General features: G+C 43.6%; 1 protein-coding gene across 6 annotated transcripts in view; it reads right to left on the reverse strand.

Moving 5' to 3' along the window:
- The window catches only part of cd276 (CD276 molecule), a 356577-nt gene that overhangs the window by 68556 nt on the left and 264223 nt on the right, over nucleotides 1-23798 (reverse strand). The window contains exon 6 of one of the 6 annotated variants that reach the window (XM_087982238.1): nucleotides 18675-18817. The exons of the other annotated variants lie outside the window; for them this stretch is intronic. Coding sequence (XP_087838364.1) covers nucleotides 18786-18817 — 32 coding nt within the window. The 3' untranslated portion in view covers nucleotides 18675-18785. Of the gene's footprint in view, nucleotides 1-18674; nucleotides 18818-23798 lie in introns of those variants that run through there. 6 annotated transcript variants of the gene reach the window in all.

A 23798-nucleotide genomic window follows, 5' to 3' on the forward strand; every position in this document is an offset into this window, starting at 1 on the left:
TGAGAAATGAGGCCTCAACCGGGACCTTGAGTTCATGTCACATCAGAGATGATCATCATTGCATTATACACACACACACACAGATACTCCTACACACACACACACACTCACAAACACACAGGCACTCCTATACACACATACACACGGACACACATACACACAAAACGCACACAGACACTCACACACACCCTTACAGACACACACACTCCCACATGCACCCCTTCACAGACTTAAGACACTCTGCACTCACTACACACACACACTTTCTCACACTCACAATCCCCAACCCAGACAGACACACACAGACAGACAAAGACCCACATGCATACATATATTTTGTGGGGTGAATTTGTACTTGCAGTATTACATTGTACTTTGCTCAAAAACTGCATGCATTCATGTAGAACCCTGAGCTGAAAAACTGCATGAATTTATGTAAAACTCTGTTAAATCACTTTTTAGATTAGAATCAATCTAAACATCATGGCATAGACAGAGAACACAGGGGGTTAACACCTTCAACATATTGTCTAGCTATCACCATTGTTAACAGCTAACCCGAGAATGCAACTTTTGTGATTTACACATAAAGAAGTGAAACTATCATTGTATTCTAACAGATGAAAGGCTTAACAGACAATCAATTTTTCAATGTATAATTTCAGTTATATCACACTGTAAATTTTTGCTATAAATTCTGTGTTAGGATTGAGCCCTCCATTATCACCTGATGAAGGAGCGTCACTCCGAAAGCTATTGTGCTTCCAATTAAACCTGTTGGACTATAACCTGGTGTTGTGTGATTTTTAATGATGAAGGAGCAGTGCTTTGAAAGCTAGTGCTTCCAAATAAACCTGTTGGACTATAACCTGGTGTTGTGTGATTTTTAGTTTTGATTTATTATTGTCACATGTCCCTAAGTACAGTGAAAAGGTGTGTTTTGTGTGCAGTACAGGCAGACCATAACATACAGAGATCGCAGGGTGATTGAACAGAGCGAGGAACACAGAGTTATGGCTGCAGAGAAGGTGTACAAAGAGCAAGATCAACATTAGGTTTGAGAGGTCCATTCAGAAGTCTAATAACAGTGGGGAAGAGGCTGTTCTTGAACCTGTTGGCACGGGTGTTTTTGTATCTTCTGCCCGACAGAGGAGGTTATAAGAGATTGTAACTAGAGTGGGAGGGATGATGCCGTCTGCCTTTCTGCGATTCCCTTGAAATGTGAGCTAATTTGGATCACAGATCATCTGGATCCACTGAGTTCCTCCTGAGACGTTAGCGTCTTAGCCACACTGATCCAGCAAGCTCAAATTCAACTACAGTGTTAGCTAAGCTCAGCTGGAACTATGGTAGAGATTAAACATCAGCCAATGCTCTTGCTACAGGCCATTACCCTTGCTGGAATCAGACATTTATGCACATCCACAAACAATCAGCAATGTTTTATGTTTGTGTGCTTTGGCAGCAAACACTACTGAGATTCAGTTCTGAATACTGTTCCCGAGCAGGTGAAACTCAAAGTTAAATCCTTCAGAAAAAGAAGAATAGTGTTGAAGGTTGAACAGACCAGACCCCTCCCAAAATCCATTACAAACCTTCCAGATGCATCCATAGTGTTTACTGATCACATATTGCACAGAACCATACGGCACCTCAAATGTCAAATCAAATATAACAATGAAAAGTAGCATCCGAATTATAAGCAAGGGCTGCTTTGCGAGTTTACATTTTTCATTGTGCAATGTTAATATGCAAATAAGATCACTACTTCAGCAATAATGTAAAGTGGTATGACTCCCAGAACTAAGGCCTGCAGATAGAGTCATAGAGATGTATAGCACGGAAACAGACCCTTCGATCCAACCCATCCATGCTGACCAGATAACCCAACCCAATCTAGTCCCACCTGCCAGCACCCGGCCCATATCCCTCCAAACCCTTCCTTTTCATATACCCATCCAGATACCATTTAAATGTTGCAATTGTACCACTTCCTCTGGCAGCTCATTCCATACATGCACCACCCACTGCATAACAAAGTTGCCCCTTAGGTCTCTTTTATATGTTTCCCCTCTCACCCTAAACCTATGCCTCTAATTCTGGATTCCCCCACTCCAGGGAAAAGACTTTGTCTATTTATCCTATCCATGCCCCTCATGACTTTATAAACCTCTATATGGTCACCCCTCAGCCTCTGACGGTCCAGGCAAAATAGCCCCAGCATGTTCAGCCTCTTCCTATAGCTCAAATCCTCCAACCCTGGCAACATCCTTGTAAATCTTTTCTGAACCCTTTCAAGTTTCACAACATCTTTCCAATAGGAAGGAGAACAGAATTGCACGCAATATTCCAATAGTGGCCTAACTAATGTCCTGTACAGCCTCAACATCACCTTCCAACTCCTGAACACAATACTCTGACCAATAAAGGAAAGCATACCAAACAGCTTCTTCACTATCCTATCTACCTGCGACTCCACTTTCAAGGAGCTATGAACCTGCACTTTTAGCTGACCTCTGAAATGGCCGAGCAAGCCACTCAGTTTTGTCAAACTGCTATGAAATATAAGAGCAGGGTCAAAACCGAATGAACCACCTAATGTTGCTTTAGTCTTTGGAAATTATAATAGCAGACTCAACTTTGTTGACCCTCTAAATCTGGGAGTTTGTGCTAAAATAGGAAGAGCTGACTCACAGATGAGTCAGACAACAGCCTGACAGAGTTATCCTCACTGAATCATACTACCTTCACCATCCCTGGCTATATCCCTCAAACTCATCAGAGGTGGCATCACAGTGGCATACCCAGTCATGAAGCAGATGCTCTGTTAGCCTTCAAAATGAGAACATAGAACATCGATTTGAGATTTCATGGCAACAAGCAAAATATCATCCTTGTAAGGAAGAGGTGTCCGCAATTCTGGAAAATGTGAAAATAGATACTGGAACTTTGAAACACAAACAGGAATTGTTGGAGAAAATCTGCAGGTCTGACAGCGCCTGTGGAGAGAAAGCAGAGTTAACATTTCAAGTCCAGTGACAAATGTCCAGTGTGTTCTGAATAAATGTCACTGGACTTGGAAAGTTGACTCTGCTTTCTCTCCACAGATGCTGCCAGACCTGCTGCGTTTTGCCAGCAATTTCTATATGTGCTTCTGACTACCAGAACTGCTGGGAGATGGTTCTATGCAGAAGTCTTGTGTAAAGTCTTGTCCTGTTTACAGTTAGAATATAATATTCATCAAAAGGTGAAGTTTACTGACAGCCTGCAGTCTCTGTTCACCCTGATCCCAGACATAACTAGACACAGATGGTGAAAAGAGAAATGTGGCGATTTTAAAATAAGTTACTGCAGTTTTCACAACAATATAATGCTTTTTTGGGAATCTACAGTTGCCTAATAACACTTCTTACAGAGACTGGGTTGAGATTGAAAGCAGAAATGCCATTCTGAAGTCAACGGACAAGACAGCTTTGTCAATTTGTGTTGTTGGAGGAAAAAGTGTTGCTTTATTTTAATCTTTGGTATCCCAAAATGGTTTATAACTAATCAATTGCTTTTGAAATGAAAACACTGCTGTAATGCAAGAAATGCGGCCTCCAAACTGTGCACAACAAGATCCCAGAAGCAGCACTGCGATAATGACTAGCCATTCCGGTTCAGTGGCATTGCATGCGCGATAATCATGAAATTCAAACGGCAGTTAAAATGCCGCCTGCTGCAGGTAAGGAGCAGAGAAGCCACAGTACAAACAGTTTATACTCAACGTGGAAGCAGAACATAAAATATTGTTCCCCGTAAAATACATTTCAGAGTAGCTGCAGAAATGGACAAGTGACAAATTAAGGGCAATGTGCATGCTCAGGAAGAAAGACCACTTTGTGTGAAAACATGTTGAGTCTTTTCTCCATAATGCACTATTTTATTGGTTTCATCTCTTTCTGTTACGGTTTCTGGGAAGTTAACGTCAAATCCATTTAAAGAAATGGACCACGCAGATTGATGATAACTGTGCTTCTTTTCTATTGTAGTTTATTATAATGTAACAGAAAGTACTTTTACAATGGTATTCCTTTCAAGTGTTTTGAAAACAAATGTCCATATTACAAAGGAGGAGGTGCTGGATGTCTTAAAATGCATAAAGGTAGATAAATTCCCAGGACCTCATCAGGTGTACCCTAGAACTCAGTGGGAAGTTAGGGAAGTGATTGCTGAGATACTTGCATCATCGATAGCAACAAATGCGGTGCCAGAGGTTGGCAAATGTGGTGCCACTATTTAAGAAAGGTGGTAAGGAAAAGCCAGGGAACTATAGACCAGTGAGTCTGACATCGAGGGTGGGCACGTTGTTGGAGGGAATCCTGATGGACAGGATTTACTTGTATTTGTAAAAGCAAGGACCGATTAGGGAAATTCAACATGGTTTTGTGCGTGGGAAATCATGTCTCACTGACTTGATTGAGATTTTTTAAGACGTAATGAAAGGGATTGATGAGGGCAGAGCAGTGAACATGATCTATATGGACTTCAGAAAGGCATTCAACAAGGTTCCTCTTGGTAGGCTGGTTAGTAAGGCTAGATCACATGGAAAACTAGCCATTTGGATAGAGAACTGACTTGAAGGCAGAAGACAGAGGGTGGTGGTGGAGGGATGCTTTTCAGACTAGAGGTCTGTGACCAGTATGTGCCACAAGGATCAGTGCTGGGTCCACTACTTTTCATCATTTATCTAAATGATTTGAATGTGAACATAGGAGGTATAGTTAATAAGTTTACAGCTGACAACAAAATTGGAGGTGTATTGGACAGTGAAGGAGGTGACCTCACAGCACAACAGGATCTTGATCAGATAGGCCAACGAGTTGAAGAGTGGCAGATGGAGTTTAATTTAGATAAATGTGAGATGCTGCATTTTGGAAAGGCAAATCAGGGCAGGACTTATGCACTTAATGGTAAGGTTCTAAGGAGTGTTGCTGAACAGAGAGACCTTGGATTGCAGGTTCATAGTTCCTTGAGTCGCAAGTACATAGGATACTGAAGAAGGTGTTTGGTATGCTTTCCTTTATTGGTCAGAGATTGAGCATAGGTTTTGGGAGGTCATATTACAGCTGTACAGGACATTGATTAGGCCACTTGTGGAATATTGTGTGCAATTCTGATCTCTCTCCTATCGGAAGGATGCTGTAAAACTTGAAAGGGTTCAGAAAAGGTTTGCAAGGATGTTGCCAGAGTTGGAAGATCTGAGCTACAGGGAGAGGCTGAATAGGCTGGGGCTGTTTTCTCTGGAGCGTCGAAGGCTGAGGAGTGACCTTACAGGGGTTTATAAAATTGTGAGGGGCATGGATAGGGTAAATAGATAAGTTCTTTGCCCTGGGGTGGGAGAGTCCGGAACTGGAGGGCATAGGTTTGAGGTGAGAGGGAAAAGATATAAAAGGGACCTAAGGGGCAAGCTTTTCACGCAGAGGGTGGTACGTGTATGAAATGAACTGCCGGAGGAAGTGGTAGAGGCTGGCACAATTGCAACATATACCAGGCATCTGGATGGGTATATGAATTGGAAGGATTTAGAAGGATATGGTCCAAGTGCTGGCAAATGGGATTAGATTCATTGAGAATATCTGAACTGCATGGACGATTTGCACTGAAGAGTCTGTTTACATGCTGTATAATGTGTTATTGGACTCGAAAAGTTAACTCCGCTTTCTCTCCACTGATGCTACCAGACCCGCTAAGTAATTTCTGTTTTTGTTCTGCTCAGAAGGGACCTTTATTTATTTAGGCAGAAGTGGGTACTGCAGATGCCAGAGATTAGAGTCAAGAATAGAGTGGTGTTGGAAAAGCACAGCAGATCAGGCAGCATCCGAGGAGCAAGAAAATTGACGTTTTGCGCAAAAGCCCTTCATCAGGAATGTTTATCTGTACATTCAGAATATTTATCTGTACAGATTGTACTAGTTTGCCACACAGATATAGAATCATAGAGATGTACAGCACGGAAACAGACCCTTCGGTCTAACTCCTCCATGCCAACCAGTTATCCGAACCTAATCTAGTCCCATTTGCCAGCACTGGGTTCATATCCCTCTAAAACTTCCTATTTATATATCCATCCAGATGCTTTTTAGATGTTGTAATTGTACCAGCCTCCATCATTTCTACAGTAGCTCATTCCGTGCTTCATCGGCTGTAAAATACACTGAGACATCCCAAAGTGATAAAAGGTGCTATATAAATGCAAGTCCGTTTGTTCCCTAGGGACTGGGATTCAAATATAGTGATAGTATTTACATTCAATCCAGTGATAAATTTGGAATTAAAAGATGGTTCAAGTAATGATGCCTTGAAATTATGATGGATTGATTTACAGATGGATTATATTCTGAAGAGCAGAAGTGGATAAGGAAGACTTTCACGCTCCCTCTGACCACTTTGATCATAAGCTGGCCCATAAATAGTGACACTTTACCTACAGAACCCATCTTCAACATTTTACATAAGAACAGCTTCTGAGGTACATGGCCAAAGACTGTAACCATGGAAACCCCACCAGGATAGGTTTAGTTCAAGTCCAATTTTGTATTCTCAAGTTATGGAAGACACATTGTTGTCCATGATCTGACTCCTGCACACAACTTAAACCATCGTATATTTAATGGCTTAGCAAAGGAAATAATGACAAATTCAGCTTGGTACTGGTTTGGTGACTTAGCTCTAATGTCTTCTTTCCCCGCTGCCTTTTTGCAGTGAGTAACCTTTACAACATCATTGCTGGGTCCTTTTTCTGGGAAAGGCTATCAAATACTACGTTTATTTCGCTAAATTGAAAGCATAAAATTTCAAAGCAGGTCAGCAGCAAACAAGTTTCATGTAGTGATTATACCATAAGACAACAAGATATACGAGCAGAATGAGGCCATTTGGCCCATTCGATCATGGTAATGTTTTTGAACCCATTCTCCTACATTCTTTCTTTAACCCTCGATCTGTGGGGTTGCAGGTAGATAGGATAGTGAAGAAAGTGTTTGGTATGCTTTCCTTCATTGGACAAAACATTGAGTATAGGAGTTGGGAGGTCATATTACAGTTATACAGAAAATTAGTTAGGCCACCTTTGGAATATTATGTGCAATTCTGGTCTCCCTCCTGTAGGAAGGATGTTGTGAAACTTGAAAGGGTTCTGAAAAGATTTATAAGGATGTTGCCAGGGTTGGAGGATTTGAGCTACAGGGAGAGGCTGTGGCTGTTTTCCCTGGAGCGTCGAAGGCTGAGGAGTGATCTTATAGAGGTTTATAAAATCATGAGGGGCACGGATATGGTAAATAGACAAGGTCTTTTCCCTGGGGTGGAGAAGTCCAGAACTAGAGGGCATAGGTTTAGGATTGGAGGGGAAAAATTACAAAGGGACGTGAGGGGCAACGTTTTCTCGCAGAGGGTGGTGCGTGCATGGAATGAGCTGCCAGAGGAAATGGTGGAGGCTGGTACAATTAATACATTTAAAAGGAATCTGGCTGGGTACATGAATAGGAAGGGTTTTGAGGGATATGGGCCTAGTTCTGGCAAATGGGACGAGATTGGGTGAGAATATCTGGTCGGCATGGACGAGTTGGACTGAAAGGTCTGTTTCCGTGTTGTTTGAGTCTATGGCTCTGTGATCTCCTTACCAATCTACGTATCCCAAAAATATACTCAATGTCTTGGCCTTCACAGCCCTGTGCGGCAATAAGTTCCACCGATTAACCACGCATGAGTTGAGGAAATTACTCCTCATCTCAGTTCTAAAGAATCATCCCTTCACTCTGAGGCTATGCCCCATGGGTCCTACTCTCTTCTACTCATGGAAACATCTTCTACATTTCAAGATGTATCCAGGCCTCTCAGCATTCTGTCAGTTTCGATCAGACTCCTCCCTCATCTGTCTAAGCTCCATCGAGTACAGGCCCAGCGTCCTCGATCTCTCCCGGAGGGTTGAGAGTCTTTGGAACTCTTTGCCACAGAGAGCCGTGGGAGCAGAGTCATGGTGTACATTTAAGGCAGAGATAGATAGCTTCTTCATGGGTAAGAGAATTAAGGGTTAGGGAAAGGCAGGAAAGTCAATGTGGGGAATGTTGGATCAACCAAGATCTTAATGAATGGCAGAACAGGCTCGAGGGGCCAAATGACCTGCTCCTGTTCCTATTTCTTGACATCTTATGGCCTTAACCAGCAGATTCTTCAAAATTAGCATGTGGTGGGTGCAAAATGATCCTCTTCGGAGTGTGGCCCATTGATGTCATTCTATGTTTCATGTACTGCCCTCTTTCTGCGACTGTTTTAACTCAAAAGAATTAAGCGCGTATAAAAATCAAACATTCACATCACTACCAGGAACGTCATTTCAATTTATCGGAGGGTGTTGGAAGAATTTAATCGAGGAATGTTGCCATTTGTCCGAGACACATTGTTCCCCTGCTTTGGCTGACTAATATTGAACTGTGATTTACTCAGTTTTACATCTCAAACAAATTACACCTTACACCGAATAAACAGAGAACATTCCCCACTGCTGGGATGGTGGTGTTGCTGAGCCTGTTGAGATAAGCCTCGAGGGTTGCACCTCGTGCTTAATTTAAAGGGTGGACAACTCAAGGGAATAACTGGATTGTTTTCCATGGACTAGTTACTTGCTTGTCCAAGGGACTGCACAGGAGGAGTTCAGACCAAGTGTAGTTTTCAGATAAAGTGTGGTTGAAAGGCTGGGATAATTGGATTGGGACAGAAAGGCATAATTCACACTTTGAAACCATACAGTCTATGATTATTCTTATATTTCCATTAGAAAAAAATGATCATTTGGTTTGAAAAGAATCAGCTTCTGCCACCTTGTGAATACTGCAATGAGCAGTCAAGCTGCAGTGTGGCATGGTTTACCAAACTTGCCACTGCATTTATGAATCTCAGATCATTGGGGAGAAATGGTGTCGAAAAACAACAACATTTTTAAAACTGATGGATCGCAGGGGGAGTTGTATAAGTGTACTGCTCCCTGACATTGACACAAGGCCAATTGTCGAAAAACTCATATTTTGAATTCTCGGCAAATCTGTGGATGATTTTAACACATGCATGCACCAAGGCGTGATGCATACAATAGCTGACTTCATCAAACCCATTATCATAGGGTGTCAGGGTGTTGTAGTGGCTAGCGCTGCACCTCACAGTGCCAGGGAACGGGTTTGATTCCAGCCTCAGGTGACTGTGTGGAGTTTGCATGTTCTCCCCCTGTTTGCATGGGTTTCCCCCCACAATCCAAAAATGTGCAAGTTAGGTGAATTGGCCACGCTAAACTGCCCATAGTGTTCAGGGTAGGTGCATTAGTCAGGGGTAAATTTCAGGGAATGGGTTGGGTGGGTTACTCTTCGGAGGGTTGGTGTGGACTTGTTGATTCGAAGGGCCTGTTTCCACACTGGAGGGATTCTTTGGAAAATAAATCAGGAGTTTTCTACTGTCATGTCATTCCCAGGAGGTTCAGGAGTTTGCAAAATTCCAGATTTTAGATCTTAAGCGTGTGGCCAAAATGGAAAAAGTGACATCAAACAGCAAGATAAGGCAAGAAAAATGGTAACGATTGCTTTGCTCACTTTGCATTCCAGCACATTCTGCTGTTTGTAATGATTTCAAGTATTGTAATATTGTCCTTCTCTTTGTTTAGTCAGCACTCCCACCAAAATGGTGCCTCTCTCAGCGCAGGATGTCCAGCCAAGATCTCATGACGGCAAGCCAGAGAAATGCTCTGGAACCAACAACCAGCATCAAAATCCAACCGCAATCCCGACAGGATTACTGCTGGGGAGTAAACTGGAGGTCAGGAATCTCAGCAAAGCCTGACAGTATAGCATCGGCCAATTAGCGTTGGCACCAGATGACAGGATTGAGATGTTTCAAGGGGGCAACACTAACACAGTATGGGATGAAAGGGCGTGTCCTATCAGAGGAAGGCTGAGCATGTTGGACCAACCCTCAATGCAGTTTAGAAGAATGACAGGTGGGCTGATTGTAACGTCTATGCTGTGATGGCCTAGTGGCATTATCACTAGACTCTTAATCCAGAGACCTAGGTAATGCCCTGGGGACCTGGGATCAACTCCCACCATGGCAGATAGCAGAATTTGAATTCAATTAAGAATCTAATGATGACCAGGAAATCATTACTGATTGTTAGAAAAACCCATCTGGTTCACTAATATTCTTTAGGGAAGGAAACTGCCATCCTTACCTGGTCTGGCCCATGTGTGACTCCAGAACCACAGCAATGTGGTTGACTCTTTACTGCCCTCGGACAATTAGGATGGGCAATAAATGCTGGCCTAGTGAGAGCTATCCACATCCTGTGAATGACTTTTTTTAAAATTGGAAGATTGTGAGGAAGCTTGCAAGGCTAGATGATGAGGTGTTTCTTCCAGTGGGAAGTCTAAAACTGAAGTTCATTAAAGATAATAGAATAGAATAACAATTTGTCAATTGTATTTTTACCAAAGAAAAGTGAGAAGTAGTATAAGTCTCCATACTACGGTGCCAGTATTAGTGACAGAAGTCATAGATAAGGAGAAAAAAGGTAAAAATGAGGACAGGGTTCCCCTCAGATCAATCTCAGTTCGGGGAAAGTCAGTTAAGACGATGGATGCCAGAATAACTGGAAGCTGCTCCCAAAGAAGACCTCCACACTGACGAGACCTCCACTCAAGACCACCAAACCCATGATGGCCACGCCAAGACCACAGCTCCGAGATGTGGCAGCCAGAAACGGGAGACCGCTTTGCCCAACAAGTCCACACCAACCCTCTGAACAGCATCCCACCCAGACCCATTCCCCTACCCTATTACTCTATATTTACCCCTGGCTAATGCACCTAACCTACACACTATTGGCAATTTAGCGTGGACAATTCATCTAACTTGCACATCTTTGGACTATGGGCAGAACCAGAGCACCTAGAGGAAACCCATGCAGACATAGGGAGAATGTGCAAACCCCACACAGAGTTTAAGCCAATCACCATTCATTCTTCTTCCTTTTACAAGCAGGAACAGCTTCTCCCTATCAACACAATCTTGCCATTCATGGTTTTGAATCCCTCTACCAAATCTCCTCTCAGCCTTCTTCTCTCCAAGGGGAACAGTCTCAACTCTCCAATCTATCCCAGTGTTTTGATCTTGAGGGCTGATCCACTGTGGCGCTGGAGACTAAATGGGACAATGAAATGGTAATTAAATGGCCACTAAAGGACCTCAATGGTCCCACGGGCAGATGAGGTGCCCAGGCTGTGGATCGCCAACACTGCTCCCCTCCTCCCCACCATGAAATCGGAGACAGGTCAAGATGTGCAGACAGGGGTTTTGGAGGTCACATGTTGCAATTATGAGCCTCACTTTCAAATTAAAACCTCCTAGCGGGAGGAGGGGGGGGTGGGGGACAGCAATAAAATTCTGACCTGTGCGTTGAAATGGTTGCATGACGCTGTAACCTGTGTGTTAATACTCTCCACTTGTTACACAGCAAGAGGCTCTGTGACTGAAACAACTGAGATGATGCATCAGAATCCCCACAATCAGACCCTGCGAAACCTGCAGGGAAGATGTCGAAGATGATCTTGCTGCAACTCACATTCACTTTAAGGAGTCATTTAACACAAAAGAGGCAAACCAGTCACTTCTGTTCAGCTCTGATACGACAGACACAGTCTATTGTTGCCATTCCATGTGCACTTGGCAAATTAATTTGAAAACTCCAAGGTGACAAGTGTTTGAACAAGTGGAGAATGAGGATAACAACCAATTGGTACTTCAGCCAATAGGCAGAAGAGAGGACACTTGTGACACATGGTAGTGTGCTTGCCTCTGGGCCAGAAGGCTTAGGTTCAGGTCCTGCTGAATAATACTTCTGAATAGGATGATTAAGATTTATCTTGACAAAAAAAGAAACTTGTTTAAATTGCTCCATGAATAAACTTCCCACTTTGACTCAAGCTGAGCCAACTATCTTGCTCCATTATCAGGAGTGGACTGCTGCCAGTGATATTTTCTCAGATGATTACACACTCAGGATTAAACAGAAGAGAAGATTCCCATAGAGTCTGCATTCTTAATAAATACACTCCTGCCTGCTCTCCTCCCACTTTCCTGCACTATGCCAATGGTCTTGAGTGTTGTGACACTTCAAGTGCACAATCAAGTACTTTTTAAAGGTTGTGAGGTTTCATGCCTCAACTACCCTCCCAGACAGTGCATTCCAGATCCCCCACCACCCTCGAGGGGAAAAGGTTGTCCTCAATTTCCCTCTAAACTGCCTACTCTTCACTTGAAAAGTGTGTCCCCTCGTTACTGACCAGTCAACCAAAGGGATTAGCTGCTTTCTATTCCCCTTCCCCTGATGGATCTTATTTGCCCCTACTAGTTCATTGGGGAGACAGGCCGCCTACTTGCGGAGCGATTCAGAGAGCACCTCTGGGCCAACCGGACGAACCAACCCAACCACCCTGTAGCACAGCATTTCAACTCCCCCTCCCACTCCACCGAGGATATGCAGGTCATTGGACTCATCCACCGCCAAACCACAACAACGCGACGGTCGGAGGAGGAGCATCTTATCTTCCGACTGGGAACCCTCCAACCACAGGGGATGAACTTGGACTTCACCAGTTTCTTCATCCCCCCTCCCCCCACCTTGTCTCAGCCGAATCCCTCCAGCCCGGCACCGCCTTCCTGACCTGCAGTCTTCTTCTTGACCTCTCCGCCTCCACCCTACTCCGACCTATCACCCTCACCTTGACCTCTTTCCACCTATCACATTTCCAACGCCCCTCCTCCAAGTCCCTCCTCCCTACCTTTTATCTTCTCCTGCTGAACACTCTCTGCTCATTCCTGAAGAAGGGCATGTGCCCGAAACGTCGAATCTTCTGTTCCCTAGATGCTGCCTGACCTGCTGTGCTGTTCCAGCAATAAAGTTTCAGCTTTGATCTCCAGCGTCTGCAGACCTCACTTTCTCCCCTACTAGTTCACCCTTACGCAGGCAAAAGTGAGGACTGCAGATGCTGGAAATCAGAGTCTAGGCTAGAGTGGTGCTGGAAAAGCACAGCAGGTCAGGCAACATCCGAGGAGCAGGAAAATCAACGTTTCGGGCAAAAGCCCTTTTTCAGCCCCGATGAACGGTTTTTGCCCGAAACGTTGATATTCCTGCTCCTCGGATGCTGCCTGACCTGCTGTGCTTTTCCAGCACCACTCTAATCTAGGTCTGCCCTCAACCTTCTCTGCTCTAAATAAAGCAACCTGAGCTTTTCCAGCCTCTCTTCATCACTGAAATGCTCCATCCCAGGCAGCATCCTGGTGAGTCTCCTCTGCAGCCCCTCCAGCGCAATCACCTCCTTCCCATTTGAGAATAATCACTGAAGGGCCATATAAAAACATTGACCTCAAACTTTCTTACAACGAGGGATGGCGATTCAACAACAAACTTAAATATTGATGGCGTGGGAGGAAAGAGAGTTTTTGTTTGCAGTGTGGGTGCGATAACAATGCAATTTCCAAATAACAAGTTTGCTATTTAGCACCGTTACTCACAGCGAACAGAATAGTTACTTCAGACTCATCCACCTTACCTGGAAATCAGGTCATTTATGGCTCTAATCCATCAAATTTAACATGCAATAATTAACTCATGGTTAGAAGCATACTTTTGATGGGAAGCCATCTAACCAATCTTTTTGGCTAATACATTGCAGTATAAGGCATTAATAGTTGCTAATAGCGAGAAAACATCAGTGACACTGTACTGGGTCATTTTTGAAGCTGCTACTAATAGAGTTATGCTGGACTAACTTTCTAAACAATTAATAAATATTCATTAGTTTGCATTACATGGTTTCCAGTTGTTATCTATAATAAATCCCGAACCTGCTCAAGATACTTATATATCCATCAAATGCCTGACACATCTATTATTATTAACTTCCTGATCTATACATAGAGTCATACAGTACTACAGCGAGGAAACAGGCCCTTCAGTCCAACTTGTCCATGCAGCCCAGTTGTTCACAACTGAACTAGTCCCATTTGTTTGGTCCATAACCCTCCATATCTATTCCATCCGTGTACCTGTCTAAATGTTTCCTAAATTATGAAACTGTACTCACTTCCACCACTTCCTCCGGTAGCCCATTCTAGACACTCACCACCCTCTGTGTGAAAAATATTGCCCCTCTGAACACTTTTGTATCTCTCTCCTTAAACTTATGCCCTCTAGTTTTAGACTCTCCCACCGTGGGGAAAAGCTGTTGGCTATCTACATTATCTATGCCCCGCATGACGATATAAATCCCTATAAGGTCAACCGTCAGTCTCCTATGCTCCAGGGAAAAAAGTCCCAGTCTCTCTAACCTCTCTTTATAACTCAAACCTTCCAAACCAGGTAACGTCCTCGTAAATCTTTTCTGCACTGGTTCTAGTTTGGGCGGCACGGTGGCACAGTGGTTAGCACTGTTGCCTCACAGCGCCAGAGACCCAGGTTCAATTCCCGCCTCAAGCGACTGACTGTGTGGAGTTTGCACGTTCTCCCCGTGTCTGCGTGGGTTTCCTCCGGGTGCTCTGGTTTCCTCCCACCATCCAAAGATATGTAGGTCAGGTGAATTGGCCATACTAAATTGCCCGTAGTGTTAGGTAAGGGGTAAATGTAGGGGTATGGGTGGGTTTCGCTTCGGCGGGTCGGTGTGGACTTGTTGGGCCGAAGGGCCTGTTTCCACACTGTAATCTAATCTAATCTAATCTAATCTAGTTTAATAATATCCTTTCTACAGTAGGTGGAATGAAATGAACAAGGAATTGTTACAAGTGACAGTGAGACAAGCCAATAACAAAATGTTCAGGCCTTGTTGTTTTCAAACTCTATGCTCTATGCCATTCCTTTACATGACTGAAACCAAGGACAAAATGCCACAGCAAAACCAGTTTTCTCAAAAGCCTTGAAAGAAAGTAGATGTTTATGGCATTAAGTATCAAAATAAGCCAAGATGGAAGACAAATTCTCATGTAGAAATGCAATCCAAGTTGTTAAATTTAAGCGTTTGGTTGCTCAAGCACGTCACCCTTACATCAAATTAAGCTTGGAAATTATTTACACAAGACTCTAGGCCTCATTTTCAAATCCCTCCAAGATCTCAGTTCCCCCCCCGTTACCTCCTCTGGCCCTACAAAAGTCTCCCTTCCTATCAAAACTGTGGGTGTACCCACACCAGATGGATTGCAGCATTCAAGATGGAAACTCACCACCACATTCTCAAGAGCAAATAGGGATGGCAAATGCATTCTGGCCCAGATAACGACACCCCTAACCCAAGTATGAATATGTAATAAACTCTGCATTCCTCCATATTTCTCCAACTCTGGCACTTAGTGCATCCTAGATTTCTTTTGCCCCACCATCAGTGGCTGTGCCTTCAGCTGCCTGGGTCTCAAGCTCTGGACAACGCTATGCAATTGTCTTTGTAATGCTCTATCCTCCATAGATGCTGCCACCCTGGACAAGCTGGTGGTGTCTTTAGTTCTCCTTCTTTGACTTTTGCTTGATAATGCTCCCTTGAAGCCCCGAGGGACACTTTATTACCTTGGAAACAGTAGATCTATTGTAATTGCTATTCTCTGAACACATCTTACTGTCTTCACTGGCATCAAAATGCAAGCTGCTGGAGTTGCACCTTGCAAATGTGTTTCAAATAGATGGCATTACAAGCTTTGTATTTATGGTCAGAGGAGCAGAACAGCAAACAAGATGAATAATAATAAATAAATCTGGTATTGGCTATTCCACAATTCAAATGCAGAAGTAGTATGGGAGTAAAGTCCCAAATTTGAAAATAGCAACTTGAGCTGACTCTACTAGTAGTGAGTAATACGGACCTAGGTAATTAATAAAAATACAAATTAATTTAACTAGAATCCCTACAGTGTGGAAACAGGCCACTTGGCCCAACAAGTCCACACCAACCCTCCGAAGTGTAACCTATCCAGATCCATTCCCCAAACCTATTACTCTACATTTATCCCTGACAAATGCACATATTATGCACATGTATATTTTCCATGTTGCTACAAAAAGTATTTGTAAACTGATGAGATATCCTGTGTTGCATGCAGGAATTTATTTGGAAGGTGGAGCAAATATTTATTTATCTCCTTGCAGTGCGTAAGGGCAAACACAATTTCTTTTCCAGAAAGCAATCAAAATACCACTGTTTCCAAGAACGATGCCTTACAAATTATGTCAGTGAAGTGGCACATCTATTTCACCACTTGCACAGAGCAGCACTCTATTCAGTCACATTAGTCATAGTAAAATGTCAGGATATCGTATAAAGGGGAATATGTCAAAACAATATAAAGAACTTGAGTTAAAGGAGTATGAAGCTGTATACTTCAGAGGCCTGTGTACAATACATCACAGCTTACATGTTCGTTTCTCGAAGAAAAAGCCTATAAACAAGAGAAGTTATGTTAAACTTGCACAGAGCTTTGTTTAGATTACACTTAGGATGAAGGTGCATAGTTCTGGTCTCCATATTATAAAAAGGGAAACAGACTCACTGACGCGGAAGGTGCAAAATAAGGTCAGAAGAATGATATCAGAACAATCAAATTGTGCAGGATGGGACTATTTTCTTCAGGAATCAGAAGTAACCTGACGGGGTGGGGTCGGGGGATGGGGGGGGGGGTGTCTTTGGCACAGAGGATATATCTAAACTTACGGCAACACCAAAACTCAAAGCTGTAAATACAAGATAGGCACTATTAAGGTCAAGAGGAATTTAAGAGCAACATTTTGTGGGCAGCACCGTGGTTAACATTGCTGCCTCACAGCACCAGAGACCCGGGTTTAATTCCCGCCTCAGGCAACTGTCTGTGTGGAGTTTGCTCATTCTCCCCGTGTCTGCGTGGGTTTCCTCCAGGTGCTCTGGTTTTCTCCCACACTCCAAAAATGTGCAGACCAGGTGATTTGGCCATGCTAAATTGACCGTAGTGTTAGATGAAGGGATAAACGTAGGGGAATGGGTCTGGGTGGGTTGCTCTTCAGAGGGTCAGTGTGGACTTGTTGGACCGAAGGGCCTGTTTCCACACTGCAAGTAATCTAATCTTCACCCAGAGATCAGCTTAAATTTGACACATATTCCCAGCTGGAGTAGTTGGTACATTTTTGAGGAAGTCTCCCTGCTACTGAAAGGATATTCATAGATTGTCTACAGTGTGGAAACAGGCCACTTGGCCCAACAAGTCCACACCAACCCTCCGAAGTGTAACCTATCCAGATCCATTCCCCGAACCTATTACTCTACATTTATCCCTGACAAATGCACATAACCTACACTTCCCTTAACACTGGAGGCAATTTAGCATGGCCGATTCACCTGAACTGCACATCTTTGGATTGTGGGAGAAAACTGGAGCACCCAGAGGAAACCCATACAGACACAGGGAGAATGTGCAAACTCCACACATTGCCCGAGGCTAGAATTGAACCCGCATCCCTGGCGATGTGAGGCAGGAGTGCTAATCACTGAGCCACCGTGCCACCCATAAAACTTGGAAGTTTTAAAATTGTTAACAACTTGGAAAAGTTGTTAAACATGAAAGGGTGTAGAAAAGATTTACAAGCATGTTGCCAGGGTTGGAGGGTTTGAGCTACAGGGAGAGGCTGAATAGGCTGGGGCTGTTTTCCCTGGAGGGTCGGAGGCTGAGGGATGACTTTATAGAGCTTTATAAAATCATGAGGGGCATAGCCAAGATCTTTTCCCCAGGGTAGGGAAATCCAGAATTAGACGGCATAGGTTTAAGGTGAGATGGGAAAGATTTAAAAGGGACCTAAGGAGCAACTTTTTCACGCAGAGGGTGGTACATATATGGAATGAGCTGCCAGAGGAATTGGTGGAGGCTGGTACAATTGCAATATTTTAAATGCATCTGGATGGGTATATGAATAGAAGGGTTTAGAGGGAAATGGGCCAAATGCTGTCAAACAGGACTAGATGAACTTAGGATATCTGGATGCACGCATGGACTAAGTGGACCAAAAGGTCTGTTTCCTTGCTGTACATCTCTATGCCTCTTCAGTGCAGGAGGGAGAAGAAGAAATAGAAAGATATGCAGCTAGAGTTAGCTGAAGAGAGAAGTTGTCTGCAGGGTCAACACAGATGAGATGGGACAAATGGCCTATTTCAGCTGTATTACTAAGTTATTCTGTATAAATCTGCCAATGACAAAGAACAACTGATGTTCTTGCTAAGCTACAAGTTCAATTAAAGGGACTTGCTCAAATAGGAGAGGATCAAATGCAAAGCTAAACAATTAAATTATTGTTTTTCTTCAAAAGCCAGTCCAGTAACAGCTAAATTACAGAAGTCACTCCATTTGTTCTGTTTTACAAACTGGTGCAGCGTCGAGAGTGTGGTGCTGGAAAAGCACAGCAAGTCAAGCAGCATCCAAGGAGCAGGAGAATCGACATTTCGGGCAAAAGTCCTTCATTAGGAATGTCATCAGCCCTTCAACAGACTTATGCCCAAAACGTCGACTCTCCTGCTCCTCGGATGCTGCCTGACCTGCTGTGCTTTTCTAGCACCACACTCTCGACTCTGATCTCCAGCATCTGCAGTCCTCACTTTCTCCTAAATTGGTTCGGCCAGGATCTCAGGTTCTCATTTTGCATATCATCTTGAAGTATTGTGGCTGAAGGTCCTGTCGTTTAAACTTTAAGGTTGTCTGTCCACTCTTCACTGCAATCGGCAAGCAACAGCAAATAATTCTGCAAAATTAAGGTTTCCCATCATGATCAATTCTGTTCATTACACAGCAAACTATTCAAACCACGTTAAAACTTTAATACTTCCTGACGTAGAAGTTAATATATTGGTGCATTCAAGACAAGCTTGGGGAGCTTACAAATGAAAAATCTTCTGTCAATTAGATGACACTTGGCATTCAGCATCTTGAAATTTAGTGTTAAGAGTTCAAATTGATATTTGCATGTTTATACATGAAGATGCAATGTTACATTCTCAACATGCAGACACAAGTTGTTCCACTGGTGAAAGTGAGGACTGCAGATGCTGGAGATCAGAGTCGAGAGTGTAGTGCTGGAAAAACACAGCAGGTCAGGCAGCACCTGCGGAGCAGGAGAATCGATGTTTCAGGCAAGATCCCTTCATCAGGATTGAGCTCATTGATTCTCCTGCTCCTCAGATGCCACCTGACCTGCTGTGCTTTTCCAGCACCGTGCTCTCGACAAGTTGTTCCATGCATGCTGTTTTGAAACACAAGCTTAATTACACGACACTGAAACTAGCAACAAAACGTTTGGTCTAGGTTACAGTTAAGAGGGAAGGCAGGATTGTTAATAGACTCCAAATCAGCTGGTGAGGTAGAAAACACAGATACTTTTGAAACAAGAGAGTTTACTGACTTGTTCAGTCTCACAGCTCTCATCCAACACACCCCAAAATGCTTACTAGATATTTTCATAATTAACCTGTTATTACACACCTCTGGAGTAGATGAGACTTGAACCCAGGCCTCCTGGCCCAGAGGTAGAATCATGGAATTCTTACACTGTAGAAGCAGGCCATTTGGTCCATTGAGTCCACATCAACCCTCTGAAGCGCAGCCCGCCCAGACCTACACCAGCCCCCACTCTATAACCCTGCATTTTCCATGGTTCATCCACTTAGCCTGCACATGCCTGCACACTATGGGGTAACTGAGCATGGCCAATCCACCTAACCAGCACAGCTTTGGATTGTGGGAGGAAACTGGAGCACCTGGAAGAAACTCACACCGGCACAGGAAGACTGTGCAAACTCCACACAGATAGTCGCCCAAGGCTGGAATCGAACCCAGGTCTCATGTGGTAGCAGTGCTAACAACTAAGCCACCAGGTAGGGATCTACCACTGCAGCAAAGGAGCCTTGGGGTTCCTATGAGTCCCGGTATGTCCTGACTTGCAATTAATTCACACGAGCTGCTTCTCTTGATCTTCACAATGACAGTAACAAGCCTTTAACAATGTAATTAACAAGGATGTTGGTTTAATGACTTATCCAAAAGACGAACATCCTGGAGTGCTGCACTTCGCACTCTATAATGAAGTGCAGTGTCAGGTTAAAATATCTGTTAGGTTTTTGGAATGAGACTTGAACTCACAGACTTACCACTCAGACAAGACTGAGATCTTGATACACAGATCTTGACTGAGACACAGTTGACGCAGCGTATGATAAACAAATAAGTTTTAATGTTCTGCTGGTAATGCAGGACAGCTCAGCAGCAATTACATGTTTTCCCTAATTCCACTTTTGAATTATTCAGCAGAATTGTACAGAAATTTGTCAGTGCCCTTCAATGTGCCATCTGCTTCACATCACTGTCAGCTTAACTGTGTTTAATCCATTCAGATTGATCGTATTCCACGCTCCCCCACCCCCCCTGCTTTAAAAAAACACTATTTCCACTCATGCTGCTATGTATTTGATAAACATAATTTTAATTCAATTAGTTAATTACAAATGCTTAGGCAGCAGGTTGATGACCCCCATTCACACCTTTGCAAATACTGACTCGTTAATTAACCAACTGAACAGCTACCTTAGCGTCTCATTTAGTCATTCACCAGTCAAATGACATTTCTATCAGTTTAACATTTTCTTTCCCACCATCATGCTGAGGGCTCGCCACTCATGAAATGGATAGCCAAGGATGCATCTTGGTTGCTGAGCAGGAAGCTTGATGGAGAGTCAATGACCATCCCAGAAATGCTAGCGCACCTTCCCACCTAGACGATGTAGAGTACCCTACAGTGTGGAAACCGGCCATTTTAGTCCAACAAGCCCACAGCGCCCCTCTGGAGAGTAACGCGTCCAGACCCATTCCTCTACCCTAACCCCTGACTAATGCATCTAACCTACATATCGCTCAGCACTATGGGCAACTTAGCATGGGCAATTTAGCATGGTCAATTCACCCTGACCTGCACATCTTTTTTGGACTGTGGAATGAAACCGGAGCACCCGGAAGCAACCCACACGACACAGGGAGAATGTACAAGCTCCACACAGACACTCGCCAGAGGCTGGATTCGAACCCGGGTCCCTGCTACTATGAGGCAGCAGTGCTAACTGCTGAGCCACCATGCCGCACCTTTTTCCTGTGTATCACAAGTTGGCTCCACTATTCCTCTCACTTTTCAGCAAGTCAAGCTGTGACCAAGCACCCTATTCACCCACCAGCCCAGCTCTCAGTAACCTGCCTGCATGAACTTTAAGTTCCCATCTTCATACTCAAATCCCTCATGTCCTGGTTCCGCCCTCCCAAGAAAGGGAAAAAGAATACAACAGCAATGAACAGGCCCTTCAGCCCATCAAGCCTGTGCTGATACTTGGTGCCTTTCGAAACTTAAAAACTTTTGACCCTATGCAGCCGTATCCCTTAATTCCCTGTTCATTCCTGTATCTGTCAAGTTGCCTCTTAAACATTGTTATTGTATCTGCTTTTACAATCTCTTCTTAACAGCCATGATCGAATGGCAGAGCAGACTCGATGGGCTGAATGGCTTAACTTTTTTTACAGTTGGAACAATAGAAGCAGCCTGAATGGGTGTGGCCAACTCTCACAGAACCAGGATTTTTAGTTTTAGTCTTTTAGTAGCATTTGCTGGAGTCATGAAGCTAGATGGAAGCTGCAGCGCACCTCTCCCTACTCTTCTCTCTCTTTCTCTCACACACACACACACAGGTTTCTCTTGATGTTTTACCACTTGGAGGAAGTGAGGACTGCAGATGCTGGAGATCAGAGTCGAAAGTGTGGTGCTGGAAAGGCACAGCAGGTCAGGCAGCATCCAAGGAGCAGGAGAATCAATGTTTCGATTCTTCTGCTCCTCGGATGCTGCCTGACCTGCTGTGCTTTTCCAGCACCACACACTTTTTTCCCTCTTGGACTGGAGAATTTCCTGTAAGGCAATCTGTTCAAAGTTTGGGTGAAGATTTGTAGCTCGGGTGCTCGTTGTTGTGATTCTGTTCGCCGAGCTTGAAATCTTTGTTGCAAACATTTCGTCCCCTGTCTAGGTGACATCCTCAGTGCTTGGGAGCCTCCTGTGAAGCGCTTCTGTGGTGTTTCCTCCAGCATTTATAGTGGCCTGTCCCTGCTGCTTCCGGTTGTCAGTTTCAGCTGTCCGCTGTAGTGGCCGGTATATTGGGTCCGGGTCGATGTGTTTGTTGATGGAGTTTGTGGATGAGTGCCATGCTTCTAGGAATTCCCTGGCTTGCCCTATAATGGTAGTGTTGTCCCAGTCGAATTCATGTTGCTTGTCGCCTGCGTGTGTGGCTACTAAGGATAGCTGGTCGTGGCGTTTCGTGGCTAGTTGATGTTCATGGTTGCGGATCGTTAGCTGTCTTCCTGTTTGTCCTATATAGTGTTTTGTGCAGTCCTTGCATGGGATTTTGTACACTACATTGGTTTTGCTCATGCTGGGTATCGGGTCCTTCGTCCTGGTGAGTTGTTGTCTGAGAGTGGATGTTGGTTTGTGTGCTGTTATAAGTCCTAGTGGTCGCAGTAGTCTGGCTGTCAGTTCTGAAATGCTCCTGATGTATGGTAGATTTCAGAATCTATTTTACTGAATTTGCCTTTTGCCAAGGAGGTGTTTACAATATTGGAACAGTTAGTGTTTAATGGTTAAATAATCTATTATTCTGTTATTGTTTCCAATAGAGTTAAGTTATTCCAATTTCTTCTTTCTTTTGTGATATTTTAATTGCTTATATTTTAAATTATTCAGTGGGTTTTCCACCTTTAAGCAATATTTCTTTAGATTTACACTTGTGTATATTCATTGTCTCTCAGTTACTCCAATTTCTATCCAAGTTACAAGCATGTTAAAAGATTGGTAAAATAAATATTAGGTTCCTTGTGGAAAACTAGCAGTGTAGTTAGGTGAGAGGGAGGAGGCAAAGAGTGAGTTGATGCACAGCTCCACAGACTGGGAGGTGGCACATTGATCTTTCAACCTCAACCAAATTTGGCTGAGACTTGAGATAGGACCTTTGCCATGAAGTGTGGTTACATCATACCTTCTGTGTGCATGAGGTGTTATGAATAGGAGGGATTAAGACAATCCAGCAAGCCTATCATTATGGACCAGACCAAACCACCTCAAAATATATTAGGTAGCCTCGACTCTACGTTTTGCTTATTTTAATGGCAAATGCCAGGCGTTGCATTCCAGATACAATTCGATTGGTCAAACTACCAGATTTGCAGCAAAACGTGTTTTATTCATACATTACAGTTAAAATATAACAAAATAAAGAAATTGGAACAACTTAACTCTATTGGAAATGTTAACAGAATAATAGATTATTTAACCACTAAATGCCAATATTGTAATTCTGAAGAAAAGTCACTGAACCCGAAACATTAACTCTGCTTTTACTACATAGATGCTGCCAGACCTGCTGCGTTTTTATTTCAATTTCTGATTTCCAGCAGCCCCTGTACTTCAGTTTTTGTTTCCTTCTGTCCTGACCTACTATCCATTATCTCCTTGGTTACCTATCCCTTTCATATCTCTGTCTCTCTGGGATCCAAGTCCACCCACCTCTCTCCTGACATAAGCACCAGATTTTTCCAGTTACTAACAGTTCTGATGAAGAGTAGCCCTGGACTCAAAATGTTAACTCTGCTTTCTGTCCACAGATGCTGCCAGACCTGCTGAGTTCCTTCAGCGATTTCTATTTTTG

The sequence above is a fragment of the Chiloscyllium plagiosum genome, unplaced genomic scaffold, assembly GCF_037043375.1.
Source record: "Chiloscyllium plagiosum isolate Xiang-an unplaced genomic scaffold, Cpla_swu_hap1 HiC_scaffold_42, whole genome shotgun sequence".
NCBI classification, from domain to species: Eukaryota; Metazoa; Chordata; class Chondrichthyes; order Orectolobiformes; family Hemiscylliidae; genus Chiloscyllium; species Chiloscyllium plagiosum.